A 14,574-nucleotide genomic window follows, 5' to 3' on the forward strand; every position below is an offset into this window, starting at 1 on the left:
CTGTGCACCAGGATCTGGCCTGCCAGCATCCTCCTCGAGCAGCACATCCCACCAAAAGGAGGAAGAGAGAGGAGGAGAAACCCTGGAGCCAACTCAAAGCAAAACTAGAGAAAGCAAAATGAGGGCGGCAGGAGGAAATACAGAAATTCTGCAAGCCTACAGCAGGCTCAGTGACAGGCAGGGCAAGGCTATTGGTAGGATAGGATGGAGGAGATGCTGTGGGCCTGGCCCCTCAGGACACACCAGGGCTGTGCAAGCCAGCCATGGTTAGGGGTCCAGGCAACTCCCCCAGCAGCCCATCCCTCCCACCACCAACCACAGCACCCACCAGCTCACCCCAGCCTGTCTCTTCCAGGACCAACAGCTTCTTTCCCAGTGAGTCAAGGCCATGGCAGTGCCCCAACACTGTAGTGCCTGACAGATCAGTCCCACCCACAGATCACCCCATTAACCCAGTGGCCAAATAACCCACACACCCCGCTGCAGCCCAGCCTCTCACAAACCAAAGCACAGCTTTGAGACCTCCCAGTGACCAGGGCAGTGCTCACTTGTAAGTGACCTTACTGCCGCATGACCTGACTGCCCCTTCTCCCCCTGGCATCTGCAATGTCCCATTTTGCAGGAATGGTTCTATGGTGCTTTGCTGCTCCATGGCACAACTCTCCTCGAAGATGCTGATGCAAGCAGCAGGAGACGACTTCCTCTCCGTCTTCATCTGCCTGCCCAGTTTTGGGCTCAGGTTTCTTTAAGGGATGCTTGCTCACATGTTGCTCATAATCACCTTTAATCTAGGGTGGGGTATGTAAGGAGCCAGGCTGGCCCTCAAGCATCTGTATAGGGGATTCTGCTTGCTTAGGTATGGTTCAGGAATGCTGGGGTCACACATCCAGCTTCCTGCAGATGCTGACAGGGATCAGTCCCAGCTCTCTGAGGTCTCCCAGCAAGTCTGGCCATTCTCCACCAGCAAGACCCCAGCTCTGCTCTCTAGAGGTCCCAGCTGGCATGTGGTCCCAGGGAGCTGACACAGCATTTTGGCACAGATGGTAGTGTCAGCCACTCCTTGGGGGAGCACTGGGTGTCCGCGGTTGGAAGTGGTTGCTCTAACTGCCAGACCAGATTGTGCAGACTGCCAGACCCCCCTGGCTGCACCCAGGTCTTGGCATGAGAGGAGCTGTGGCAAATGGATGCTGGGGCTGGGGTGCTGCGTCTCTGCAGGGGTGTGTATGTATTTGGCACGCAGTAGCTGTGTAAATCTGGGGGTGTGCATGCAAATTTGCATGGGGGAGTTGTGTGCATATTCGTGTGTTCATGAGCCTTTGTGTGTGCTTGAACATGAGTGTGCATGGCCAGGCTGGGGATGCCTGCTCTGGGGTGATACAGGGAAAAAAAGCTGGACACACCCCCCCAGGTTGGCTGCTGTGCACTTGTGAGCACAAAGCACGGGGGAAGGGGCTGCCAGGAGCATCCTCCGTCACTCGCATCACAATGCCATTAGGAATGAGGTGGGCAGACCCAAACCTACCACCTGTCCCCTCTGGCCTTTCAGGAATTATTCCCAGTCATGGCACATCCTGAGAGCACAGAAGAGTCAGGTCCAGAGACTACTTAATTTTAGAGCGCCTTGTTCTACAAATGCTTGCACTGCTGTGAGCCTCAGTTTTCCCAAAATGTGATGCTGAGGACCAGGCTGGGGCCCTGCTCTTATTCTGTGGGTGGCCAGTGGCTCTGGGACACAGGGATTAGCCCCAGCGACTGTTACACTGCGGGGACTGAGGTAAAAAACCAGAGCCAGGTGGTCGGGTCTGCCTAACCACTCTGCAGTAAACCTCTTCTCCACAGCCTAAACCAAAGACCACTGAAACCTTGCCACCCACGCCCTTCCACAGCCAGCAAAGCAGCTGCAGCACAAAGCATGTACCCCAAAACCATATCAGGCCCATCGCAGCCCAGCCTCTTCTTGGTACAAGCAGGGAAAGCCAAAGGACTTGAGGGTGTCAGCTCAGCCCCCCCGAAAACCTGGTGCAAACCTCAGCATCATAGGTGGAAATGAGTTTGCTTGGGTCTCTGCTTAATTAGGAGTGGAGAAAAGGGGCATAAACCTGCCAGTAGGTGCAAATAGTGGGCAGCCAGCTGGTATGGGTGCAGTGGTGGGCAAAAACAGGAGGGCTGTGATATGGAGTGAGGGGCAGGAGAAGGAGGGATGTGGGATGGTGGAACTGGGAAAGCCAGAACTGGGAACTTCTGAGCATGGGAGGTAAAACAGCTTCCCCCAGATCCCAGACAGTGACTCCAGGAAGACTGAACTACCACCATGCTGGAGAGTCAAAACCATGAGTGGCTGCTCTCCTGGCTTGCACGGAATGACAAGAGCAGCTCCTGCACATGAACATACTCAGCTCCCCAACCCCAAGCAGGATGCTGGGGTGTAGGGGCTGACACCAACCTCAGGGCACTGCTTAGTTCAAAGACACTGTTGAGGGCTTGAAACCTATATCCCGCACAGAGCTCATCCCAGCCCTGTTCCTGCTCTGGCCATCACAGCCAGTGTGTGCCCAGTGCAGGGCAGTGTAGCTAAGGTGTCTGCCAGTGCTGGGCACCCTGTCCTCCAAACAGGGATGGGAGATGGTGCCTGGAAGCCTGGAGCATCCCAACCTCTCACTCCATGCATCCCCAGGCCCCAGCCTTGCTCCCTGCAAGGGGCAGGATTGCAGCCAGGCTGCTGGGGGACTGAAGGGGCACAGGCACTGCCGCAGGCCTGGTGCTCTCCCATCCCAAATGGCAGCGGGAGATGCTTTTGCTACACCTCTGACCCCACCAGATGGCTTGGGAGCCCCCAGCTAGCTGCAGACCACCATCCCACAAGAGGGGAAGGGATCCAGCCTCAACCGCTCCTGGAGGAGCCATGGCTGCAAGGATGGCTGAAGACCCAGCACCTCCGCTGCCTTAGAGGCAGGACGGAAAATATGAAGCAGGGCCCACCCTCTCACCAGAGTCGCATCTGACGGGAAAGCCAAAAGCAAAACTGCTGACTGAGCTCCGATTTCTCAGCCACTGTGGCTGCCTTCTGCCTTGGCTTTTGGTTGAGCCGAGCCTGGCCAGCCACAGCAGGTCTCTGCCGGAGCAAGGAGCGGGGCTGCTGCTTGCAAAAAACCCTGATGGGCTGAGCCGTGCATTGGCATGGGTGAATGTTGTGGGAGCCCGTGGCAGCTATTGGGAGCCTTCAGCGGCACTGGGGACCCAGGCTGGACACTGTATCCACTGTCCTGCCCTGAGGAAGGGTGAAAGTCATCCCAGACAGATGTTCATCCCATCTGATCCTCTCTGGAGGTTTCTCGGGGACTTTCCAGCCCCCATAGGGAACAAACTGAAGTGTCTGGCATGCCTCACCCCTTCCCCCAATGCCTGGGCTGGCTCCCACAGGGCTACGCTGGTTTTACTGGGGGTAAGGGAAAAAGAAACCTGCTGACTGTGCCACCAAAGTGTGAGATGCAAGTGACTCTTCTCTGTTTCCGCTGGGTTTCATGGTCTCCCAACAGGTCTCTGCTGCTTCCAAAGCCACTCCTTAACAGAGTTTCTCCTCTCTCAAGCAGTTGTCACTTCTTTTTGTTCTATTTTCTGGCAGGCAGCATGGCCATGGCATGGCTTTCAAGAGGGAAAATGGAGGTTTGGAGCCAGAAAGCTGCACTGAGCACCATGCTGTGAAGTTTGCCCCAGCCGACGGCAGCCAGGCCCCTGGCACGGCAGGGATGCTTGTCCCCAACAGGCTGGGCGAGTGCCCCAAGAGAAGCCTGGTAAAGTAGGGCTTGGTTTGCAGCTGCATCTGGGTGACCAGTTCAGACAGAGGCAAGAGGAAAAAGAGTGGCGGCTTCTCTAAATTATTAAGAGCAGCTTAGTGGAAGAACAGCTTGCATATCGCACAGAGAGGCCCAGGAACCACAACACACGCTGCCGCCTCCCGGCTCTCGCCTGCGCGCTGCCAAGAGCCGTTATTTGCCTGCCCACGCACTTACCATCACGAGTCAACAAACTCCCCGGACGTGAAACCCTTTATTCACCCCCTCAGGGCCAGATCCATCTCCCAGCTGTGGTGGGAGGGACAGATTTCCCCTCTTGCAGAGGAAGAGTGCCTAGAAACAGGAGGAAAACCAGCGACCCACTTCCCGGGGGGTTCTTTAAATAGTGATACAAAAGGCAGTCTCTACCCCAGGCAAGGAGAAGCCCTCAGTGCCTGGATCCCACAAGCAGCATCTCCCAGGATCCACTCCAGCTCTGGCCTCCAGCATTTTCTCCCACAGTTGTACTTTGCTCTTTGGGTCAGATCTGGGTGTAGGAAGCAGGGTGGCCACTCCAGAGAGCCCCGATGGAGGTAGAAAACCAAAGCATGATGTAAATTGCCTTTGGGACAGACCTGTTGGCATCACTGCTCTGCCCCAGCCCTGAGCGAAGAGTTGGCACATGGAGCCCAGCAGGGACCTTCCTCATCCCATGGTACCCATCCCACGGCTGCAACCCCACTGTGGCTAGGACTGTCCAATATCAACTCCAGCAGCACTGCCTCTATCGCTCCAGTCCTGGCACAATGAATTTTTCCCAACTGCAAACTGCATTAGGAGCTCGGGGCTGGGGTAGCCTGTCCCTGCCTGCACCCTCCGTCGAGGAGGGACCCCAGCCCTCAGCAGGGCTGTGACTGCAGCTGCCGAGTCCTCTCGTCCTGGTGTTTCTTTCCCCGCTCCGGTGTGATGGGTCTCTCCTCTGGGAAGACAATGGTGGCGTATTCAGTCTGGTCAACCAGCTGTGTCTCGGGGGGCACCTGGGCATGCTGGTCCCACTGAAACTCCAGTACGCCATAATCCACAGTGGACACGGACACCACTGGGGGCTTCTCTTCCTTCTGCAAGGAAATCCATCAGAGTAATTCATCATCCAGATGTACCTGCCATCACCAGCACAAACCCACTTTTTATAGCAAGTGCTGGAACCAGCTCTGAAGTATCCCAGGAGAGTGAGAGCGATACAAAGCAGAAAGACACATAGACCTGGGATAGCATTTGCCCAAGAAACCAGACCATGAGCCTTGGGGTCACTGCTGAAGCTACCTGCCTGCCCAGCCATTTTCCTGGCGAGCCCAGGGCTGAGTTTATTCAGCCAGGAGAGGGGAAAGTAAAGGTGGACCTACTCGCTGCCTTCGGTTACTTAATGGGGTTGGAGAGAAGACAGAGCCAGACTCCTCCTGGTGGTGCCTGGCAAAAGGAAGAGAGGAAACAGGTGCTAGCTGCAGCAAAAGAAATTATCTTAATATATTGGGGGGGTAACATTTCCTGCCATTTTCTACAGCAACACAATCCACTGTCAAAGATAACCTGCTTTGAGCAAGGGTTGGACTAGAGATGTCCCATCCTATCTCAGGTAGTTTTTTTGATTTTGTGATGGGGCTGTGCTGCAGGTGCAGAAAAGAAGTTGTAGCTGTGCAGCAAAGATCAAGCAGCATCAGAGAAGATCAGAGAAGCGAGAAGCTTATTAAGGGCTGATAAAGGGAGGCCCTGCACCCTCCGCACCCCAGCGATGCCACGATGCTCCCCTGCAGCACAGCAGAGCATCAGAGACAGAAAACTCACCGCTGGCATGTTTTCACTTGGTGGTTTCTGCACATCTGCAAAGTAACACATTTGGTTAGAAGATGCTTGTGAGCCAAGACTACATAAGCACCTGGGGCTGGGGATGACCCAGCCCCCATGTCCTAGAAGAGCGCTGGACACTACAACCATTGCACCACACTTCCTCCTTCTCCACTCAGGGTCTAACACCCTGAACATTACAAGGACAAGTGAGACACCAGGCCACAGTCTAGGGTTTAATTGGGATTAGTGAGGTGCAATTCCTCAGAGGTCCCCTCTGGGAGAGCCCCCCGCAGGTGACCGTGGCATGGCAGAGGCGATGCCTGATGCTGTGGTGGGGAGACAATGAGGTGCCCCAAAGGGGCCCAGGCAAGGTGCACAGGAGGGACTCATGTGGAGCATTAAGGTACCACACTAATGAGCAGTGCAGAGCCACAGCATGTGGTCTAGGGGCTCTACAAAGGGCAAGCAGGGCCCAAAGCACCCTTCTCCTCTAGGCATGGAGATACCTGTCCCATGGGGACACGCCACAGTTGAGTTTAAGACGTTGAACCAGCCCATGTACCCTAGGGAGCTCCAGCTGCCCCCAGGTCCCAGCTGGGTTTGCTGGATGAGCATCACACATCTGGTCCCCTGGCAGACAGACCCCAGTCCCTCAGCACAGCACAGCCGCCGTGGGGGATCATACCTCCTCTCCTGTACGTGACAGTGAAGTAGCCAAAGATCAGCAGCACAACCGCCCCGGCCAGCAGCAGAATGCCCAGGAGCACAGCCTTGATGTGGTCCAGGGGGTTGCCTTCCTCCATCTCTGGCTCATCGGTGGCGTTTGCCTTCTCAGGGGCTGCTGTAATAGCCATCCAAAAAAGGGGGAACACAACAGCAGGTCAGGAGTGTAAAATGGCATCTATAGCCCTTGTGAAAGGCAACAGGGGAACATGGGGGCAGTCCCCAGAAAGGGCTCAGTCCCAGGTAGGCTGCCACAGCCCCACCATCCCTCCAAGGACACTGAATTTGGGCTGACACAGGGGATGTTTTGATCATGTCCCATTCCTTCCCATTGCAGGTGGTGAGGAGCTGTGAGCTGGGGTGCAGGGGGCCAGGGCACCACTCTGCACCCACAGGCAGACCTGCAGCATGGAGCCAAGCCCAACAGAGACCCATGGAGGATGCAGCTTCCCCAAGCCTCCCCACCGTTTCTATGTCCTGGAGCCAGCACAGCATCAGCTCATGTTGGGAAGTGAGGGGAAAGACAGTGACTTTTGCAGTGTTTTTCCTTTCTATAAAAGGCCACCTTCAGTCCCACAAAGCCCCCACGCTGCCAAGCAAGGGCATGGCAGATTTGGCTTTGAGATCTCAGTCTCCCATGCCATGGGGCTACAAGACCCTCCCAGGGTATGGTTTTGCAACAGCAGTATCTACACCAACACTGGCTGTTAAAGGGGTCTGAGCCCTGGTCGTCACCCCAAACACAATCCCTGTCCCCTGAGGAGGTGTTCGGGGTGAAGGTAGTTCCCTACACTGGCCTCCTGCCTCCACCCATGGGTAAGGACTTGCTCCTCCCCACAGCATCACTGGGAACACATCCCCATCAGGATGGAGACCTCCTGCCTCAGGACCAGATCCAGGCATAGTGTGGATGGGGGAGGACGGCCTCTGCTCCCGGGCCTCAACCCTGCATGCAAAGGAGAAGTGAAAGGGCAGGGTTGTGCTCTCCTGACTCATACCAGGTCCTCCCACAGCGGGGTACTGCCTGCCTTATGCCCTGGGTCTGCAGTGTCCTTGGGAGCCTTAGCACCACATGACAAGACCAATGACCTGTCCCCATCAGCTCAGCCCCCAGGCTGACCTGTGACAACCAGGTGGGACCGGTTGCTCTCCATCACTTTATCGGGTTCAAAGAAGGTGATCAACCCGCAGTAGTAGGAGCCTGAGTCATTCTGGTGGAGGTTCAGGATCTCGATCTTGAAGGCAGGAGTATGGTTGGTGAGCAGGTACTTCTGTGTCTTCGTCTGGGGGTTGTTCCGGCTGATCTCAGCGATTTTTTGGGTTTCACTGTTATTGGTCTCCTTGTACCAATTGAGGCTGTACTCCAAGCCAGAGTCATTCTCCATGGAGATATTGCAGAAGAAGGTGGCTGAGCCACCTGCAGGGAGAGTTAACACTGCTGGGAAGAAGGTCACTGTTTGGGAGAGAGGAAACAAGGAACAGACATGGTTACAGTGGGCACACGTCTCAGAAACAGCCATACCCCCCATGCAGGAACTAGGGACACAAGACCAGTCCGCAACATCACCCCTGATTATGGGGAGGTACATCAGCCCATGTCTCTCCCCTCCTGAGTGTGTGCCTGCTGGCCAGAGGGGAGTGCTCAGGGGTAGTAACTGTACCGTGAAGTGGTTTCAGCAGAGCAAATTGTGCTCTGGGCTACCTAAAACTAACCCAGAACACTTGCACTGGGGAAAACAGTCTTTGGGGGTTGTATTATTTTTAAATCTATGCTGTATTTTAATGTCTGAGTCATCTTTCCTCCAGCTAAAGTTGCCTTTAAAAGCAAGCAGAGAGACCAAGTCTTGGGCCAGGGCAGTGCCCTGTGGCGCAGCCCATCGTGTGCCCGGCTGCCTGCCAGGATGCTCTGGCTCTGCCCACTGCTCCACGCTGGGAGCACAGAGCGGGCAGGGGCTGCGCAGGGCATGGTATTTGCCATCCGCAGCCTGAGACCATCTGACAGGGCAGAGGGACCTGGAGCTTACAACGCCATCCCTTTCCAGCTGCCTGAGCCCTTCTCGCATGTACGTGGGGGTCCTGGCCGGGCTTGCCAGGCTGCTCCCAGCACACAGTGGGCCACGGCTGCAACGCCCCCAGCCCTTAGCAGCCCTGCTGCTTCACCACATTTCCCCACCCGTGATCCCAGTGGGTTCAATTCCCCCAGGCAGCGGGTATGCTGCAAACATGGCCCAGCCTCACAACTTCCCAGCTCAGCCAGCCCCATCCAGCAGGACGAGGCAGCTGCTGTGTTAGCTTTTTTTTGGAGCAATAAAAAACAGAAAGAAGCATTTTTCACCCGGGTTATCTGACCAAGTGATTCAAATCACCAATGCTTTGAAAAGGCCCTGCCATTAAGAACTTTATCTTTCCTTTTCAGAAATCACCACCGATAGCAGCCCCAGGGCTTGCAGGCAGAGTTAGAAAGTCCCTCCTGTCCCTCCAGCACTGGCCTGAGGCCATAGGACCATGAGCTCAGCATCACCAACCAGAAAAGGAACCGGGAGGATTCCTTGAATAGATACAGAATTAGATGGAAAACTGGGCTGAGAAATGAGGGATGAGACCGAACAGGAGGAGGGAGGGAGAGAGGTGCCCCGGCTCCTGCGGGCAGCACTGGCTGTGGCACTACCCACACTAAGAGATGTAATATTTGCAGTGCTCTGAGTTCCTTGTGTTTAACAGGAAATATTCGGCAGGCTCGGGGCTTTGCTTCCTACCCAGTGTTGCTGCCAGCAATGAATGAAGTGCTCAGAGGACTTCTGAAAGCAGAGGTTGGGTTTACATTTTCCCCTGTATCTTCCCAGCACCAGAGGTAACATCTGCTCCAAGGGATACCTAGCCCTGAGTCCACCCTCAGGGCAGAAAGCACCCGATGCCACCAAAGAAAGAGCCGGGATAGAAGGAAGGGGTGACATGGCTTCATCATGGCTCTCGCTCGCTCTGCCTGTACTCATCCTTTGTCTTCCACCTCCCCTTCTCCCCCAGGTATCACCCTGAGCAAAACTGCACACAGGACCGTGGCTCCCACAGGGTCAAGTCCAAACCAGGAGGTGCAGTCCAAGGCCATGGGAGCCAGAGCAGAAAACCCCAGATCTCGCATGTCACTGGCAAATCCAGAGGCTCAACACCAAACCCTGACCACGGCCAGTGTGCCCACAACGCAGCTCTGGTGCCAGCACCACGGGCTGGCGACCTGTCCCCTTCTCCATCCTTTAACCTCGTTTCTACCTCAAGCATCCCCATTTCCCTTGCTTCAGCAACGCGTACCCAAAAGCCTTGGGTTTTCTGCCTTCTTCATGCCAGAGCTATTTTTAACTACAAAGCTCCCAACCCTTAGACATTTTCCACCGGTTGCAAACGACATAGGCTGTGCCGGTGAGCATGCCGCGCTCCAGTACTTACCCCGGCGGTAGCTGGCCAGAACAGGGCCACACAAGAGCACGATGGCACAGAGGCCAGTCAAGGACACTTCCATGCTGCTCCACGTTGTCTTCAAGGCACCCAGAGCCATGGCAAGCCACTTGTTCCCCTGCCCAGGCAGGCGTGGCGTGCCGTGCAGTGCCGTAACGCCCCCGTCTCTCCGTGCTTCCTTCCCCGCAGCGGCGGCTTGCTCTCCAGCATGCGTGGCAGGGGCTGGGGTGGAAATGAAATGTGCCCATCTCTCCCCCAGAGGGAAACCCTGGCTGCCTCCCGCCCCCAGCTTCCTCCCTGCGCGGAGGTAGAGATCAGCTGAGCCGGGCCTGGCCCCTTTCCCTCCCCGTGCGCTCCTGGCACGGTCCCATGCAGGCACCCAGCTGCCAAGCAGTGGGGACAGGCACCACAACACCTGCATCCATTTGGGGGAAAGCTCCCAGGGACGGAGCAGGCAGGACCACAGGGGACATGTCCTCAGCTCCAAGCCTGGCCCATAAGTAAAAGGGCTGTCTTGGGTTCCCAGGCACTCGTGGGTGGAGTTTTGGGGGACATGTGGCACTGGGCAGCCAGGCAAGGTCTGAGCAGCCATGGGGCACCTATTGGCAGGCGGCTCCCACCGGGAAGGGATGGGAGAGGAGGAGAAGAGAAGGGGAAGGGGAAGGGGAAGGGGAAGGGGAAGGGGAAGGGGAAGGGGAAGGGGAAGGGGAAGGGGAAGGGGAAGGGGAAGGGGAAGGGGAAGGGGAAGGGGAAGGGGAAGGGGAAGGGGAAGGGGAAGGGGAAGGGGAAGGGGAAGGGGAAGGGGAAGGGGAAGGGGAAGGGGAAGGGGAAGGCAGGGAAGGGAAGGGAAGGGGAAGGGGAAGGCAGGGAAGGGAAGGGGAAGGAGGAGAAGGTGGAGAAGCTGAAGGCGAAGACGCAAAGGAGAAGGAGAAGGAGAAGGTGAAGGAGAAGGAGAAGGAGAAGGAGAAGGAGAAGGAGAAGGAGAAGGAGAAGGAGAAGGAGAAGGAGAAGGAGAAGGAGAAGGAGAAGGAGAAGTTTTGCCTCCTTAGGTGTGTTTCTCCACAGACAGAGAGCAGAGGTAGGTGCCTGGGCCCAAGATGCTGTTATTGGGGTGATCTTTGCAGCAGACTTCTTTAATTTCTCCACCAGCAATGTTCCCCGCTCGCCTCACTGACTAATACTCGCATAGGAAACAACCAGCAGTGAAAGCATGTTGTGGCTGGCTCCTCCACTTCTGTCGAACACAGCCTCGGTGCCCCACAGTTTTGGAAAGCGTCAGGGGAAAATTAATAATTGGGGTGGAGGATGCGATTCTCATGATGATTTTTTTCCGGGCTTTCAGAAACAAGCTGCGGGGCTGGGTCTTGCTCACCTCTTGTTTTCAGACATGACCCCAGCAGGCGAGCGGGCTGGGAGAGCCGCCCCTAATTCGGGATGGCCAAGGAGCGGGTTCTGAGCTGGTGAAGGCAGGACTCACCCTGCGTTGGTGGGTTGATCCAGCCTGTCCTGGGTCCTCTTGTCTAGTCTCCTCCTGGCATTGCAGCATCACTCTTTTCTCCTGAGCTTTTGGCCCTGCTTGTGCCGCAGAACAAGCCAGGGGGGCTATCCCTTCCTTGTCACCTTTGCATGCCACCTGGCTGGAGGCACTGCCTGGCTGGGTGGCAAGGGGAGCACTCTCCACCATGTGCAATGGTGCTGGTGGGCTCCAAGGTGGACATGGCCTCTTCCTTCACGATTTCCTGTATTCCTGTTAAAAAAAACCCTAACTAAACTGAACTGAATTCCAGAAAAATATGGAAGCTCACAGCAAGGAGGCTTTTCCACCTTGAGTCTTTGTGTCCCCAAGTAGTGACACCAGGCATCCGGGACAGGTGTGGGGAGGCTTGTTTGGCTCTTGCAACATATTTTGGTTTCTAGAGGCGGAAGATGTGACAGGTATCACCACCGAGATCGCAACTCACCGAGCCAGGGATAGGCAGGAAAAACTGGCTCATCTTTCCCGCCCCGCGCAGCAGCGGAGGGCTCTGATTAAAATCATAGCACGAATTGCTCAAACTTTCCAACACACACTCGAAACAGGGCATAAGTTTGTACCTGGGGCAGGGAGGCTGCCACTAGAAACCAGTGGTGGACAGCTGCAGACCGTATGGCAATGTTTTCGGATGCTCAGGTTCCTTCGGAAAGCTGTGCCCCAGCATTCCCCTCCTGCTCCCCAACAGGCTGGGCACCGGTGCCAACACCAGAGCCTTTCCAGGCTGCTCGGGGTGCAGGATGAGGCTGTGTGCGGCCAGGAAGCACTGGGGAGCTTGCAGAGCCACAGAGAGCACAGCAGAAACCGCAGGGGAGGGCGAGCCGGGAGCTCTCCGGCAGCACGCTGATGGAAAGCTTGCTCTGCTGCAAGAGACAGAACAAGGCTTTTTTTCCCTTTTCTGCTGATAAAAAATTTAAAAAGATGAAAAGCGTAAAAGAAAAGATCAATCTCACTGCTAGGAAGCCACTGCGGGGGAAAGCGAGACGAACAGCGGTGCCGTGCCCCAGCCCAGCACGTGCCCCAGGTGCTGGCATTGCAGAGGAGCCCAGGCCTGGCCCCACAGCAGCCCCCAGGCTTCAGGCAGGCTTTGCACCCTGCCTGCACTCTGCCTGCACCTTGCCAGACCAACACAGCTCCCACTGGCTCCTGCACCAGCTTCTTCAGCACAAAGGAAAACAGCCTGGCTCCAGCAGTGGCTCCTGCTCATGCTGGTAAATCCTTTCCAGCCCAAATGGGGTGGATGGCACATCTTGGGGTTGGCTAAGGGGGCCTAAAAAAGGTCCCTTGGTGCTCAAAAAAATGAATTTTCTTTTTCTGAGCTGCAATATGGGGAACTACATGGGGCAGTCCTCTTCTATCTGGCCACCAAAACAGCAAAAGAAGAGCTAAAAAGGAAGGAGAAAGAGGAACAAATGAAAAAACAGTTTGTTTGTCAAAACTAAGAATTTGGAACTTCGGCAAGCACGTCACACCACTTCACTGAAGCACAAACGTCCTTTTTTTCCCCAACAAGAAGCTGGCCCAATGTGTCAGCAAGAGTCCCACCAACACTGCTGGGACCCAGACAAGGCCCCAGTCTCCTGCAGCCATCACTGTCAGAGCACAGAGTTATCACCCTGAGCAGTCATCTCAAAGGATCGAGGTCAGTCCCGAAACGGCTTAAAAGCATCCAGGGTATTTAAGGACACCAAAATTTTGGAAGATGAAGATGAAAGCAATGACCAAACACCTTGGATGGAGCCAACTGAAGCCCAGAGCTGAATGTCCTCAAAACCCAGGGAAAGCAAAGCTTCCCAAATGAGGTGGGGAACACAAATTACCACAAAAAGATGCTGAGGAAGAGAAGCCCACAGGTTCCCAAAGATCCCTCTCCAGCTGGTTTAACCGAACTCACACCTGCGGGTATGGCCTAGGCAGGAGGTGATGTGGCCAGGGCAAGAAGAGGAAATGGTTAATAGTGTTTGCAAATAAACAAGAACAGCAACCGAGGTCTTTCAGATACTTCTCCGAAATCCGGAAGGCCCCTGCAAATTATTTGCATGAGCAATGCCTGACCCTGTGGGGAAAGGCAGCGGCCGCAGCGGGTGAGTAAGCAGTGAGTAAGTGGAGAGATGGAGCGGAGGCATGAAATTGTTCCTTTAGCGAGCGGAAATCTGCAGGGCCTGATCAGGGCAGTGGTAACTGCGATGCAGAGGTGCCACATGGGTATGCCATGGGCCACTGCCAGCTCCAGCACAGCAACAGGGTGCTGCTCCTGCCAGCAGGCAGAGCTGATGCCCAACTCGGCAGCCTAAGGGCTCCAATGGATCATCTCTAGCAAGCAGTGCAGCTAAAGCCCATGGAAACCAGGAGCTGCTGCTGCTGCCGCTGCTCAGGGTCTCACCAACCTGCCCGCGCTCTGAGTGGGTTGGGGCAGGACCTGGCACCAGCAGGGATGTGTCTGTGCATCCCGAGCAAGACACCATCAGAGGCACCTCCTGCCTCTTGGTGCAACCTCACACCCTCCTGCACCTGAGGGGCACCTACAGGCAGCACCCTGCCCACAGACCCTGGATCCCAGGCGCCCCCCAGCCATGCCACACGTGATGGCCCCCTCCAGCCCCTCATCCCCAGCAGCAGCAGCACGCTCCACGCTCCACACCAGCACTGGCTGCACCTTCTCGCTGTTACCATTTGAAGCTTCTGGGGACCTTTCTCGGCAGCGTCACCCACTGCACATAGGAAGCACAACTGGGGAGATCACTGCATCAAGATAAAGAGCAGAGGAAGCAGGATGTCAGCTTCTCAGGAGGGGGCTGTGTCATACACAAGCCGTCATTTTCCAGCCTTCCTCAGCTGTGAACAGGGAAAAGAGTACAAGGGTGTGGCGGCGGGGAAGATACTGGAGAGCAACAATTTTAGGCCTTTGTGGAAGATTTAAGAAGTTCCTGGAGGAAAGGAGCAAGGCTGGGATCTCCATGCTGATGTTGGGATGCATGGCCCAGAGGCAGGAAGGGAGCACAGGTTCTGGCAGCAAGACAGGCAGGAATTGGGGGAACAGGCCTCATAATGGTAATCATTTCAAGTTGCCTTATCCTCTGCCTTGCTCGGCAAGAGCTGCACCCGCTGCCCCCACAGCAGCCAGGTGCTCCCCGCAAGGCTCCTGGGGCCAGAGCCAGCGCCAGGGGCTGGGACACCAACATAGCCCCCCTCCAGCTGAGGCGATGGGCTTGCAAAGATGTCTCTGGGCATAGGGACACCCCTGCCCTGCTG

The 14,574-nt window shown here is 55.9% G+C and overlaps 1 protein-coding gene across 1 annotated transcript; it reads right to left on the reverse strand.

The window, feature by feature from the left end:
• Nucleotides 1–4,672: 4,672 nt before the first annotated feature.
• On the reverse strand, nucleotides 4,673–9,891 carry PDCD1 (programmed cell death 1). Its single transcript, XM_009954199.1, has 5 exons — nucleotides 9,783–9,891; nucleotides 7,462–7,794; nucleotides 6,304–6,459; nucleotides 5,616–5,650; nucleotides 4,673–4,891 (listed from the first exon to the last, which is right to left on the reverse strand). The coding sequence occupies exons 1-5, from the start codon at nucleotides 9,889–9,891 to the stop codon at nucleotides 4,673–4,675; spliced, it is 852 nt and encodes a 283-aa protein (XP_009952501.1).
• Nucleotides 9,892–14,574: the final 4,683 nt, after the last annotated feature.

This window comes from Leptosomus discolor, chromosome 7 (assembly GCF_034619465.1).
Source record: "Leptosomus discolor isolate bLepDis1 chromosome 7, bLepDis1.hap2, whole genome shotgun sequence".
NCBI lineage: Eukaryota > Metazoa > Chordata > Aves > Leptosomiformes > Leptosomidae > Leptosomus > Leptosomus discolor.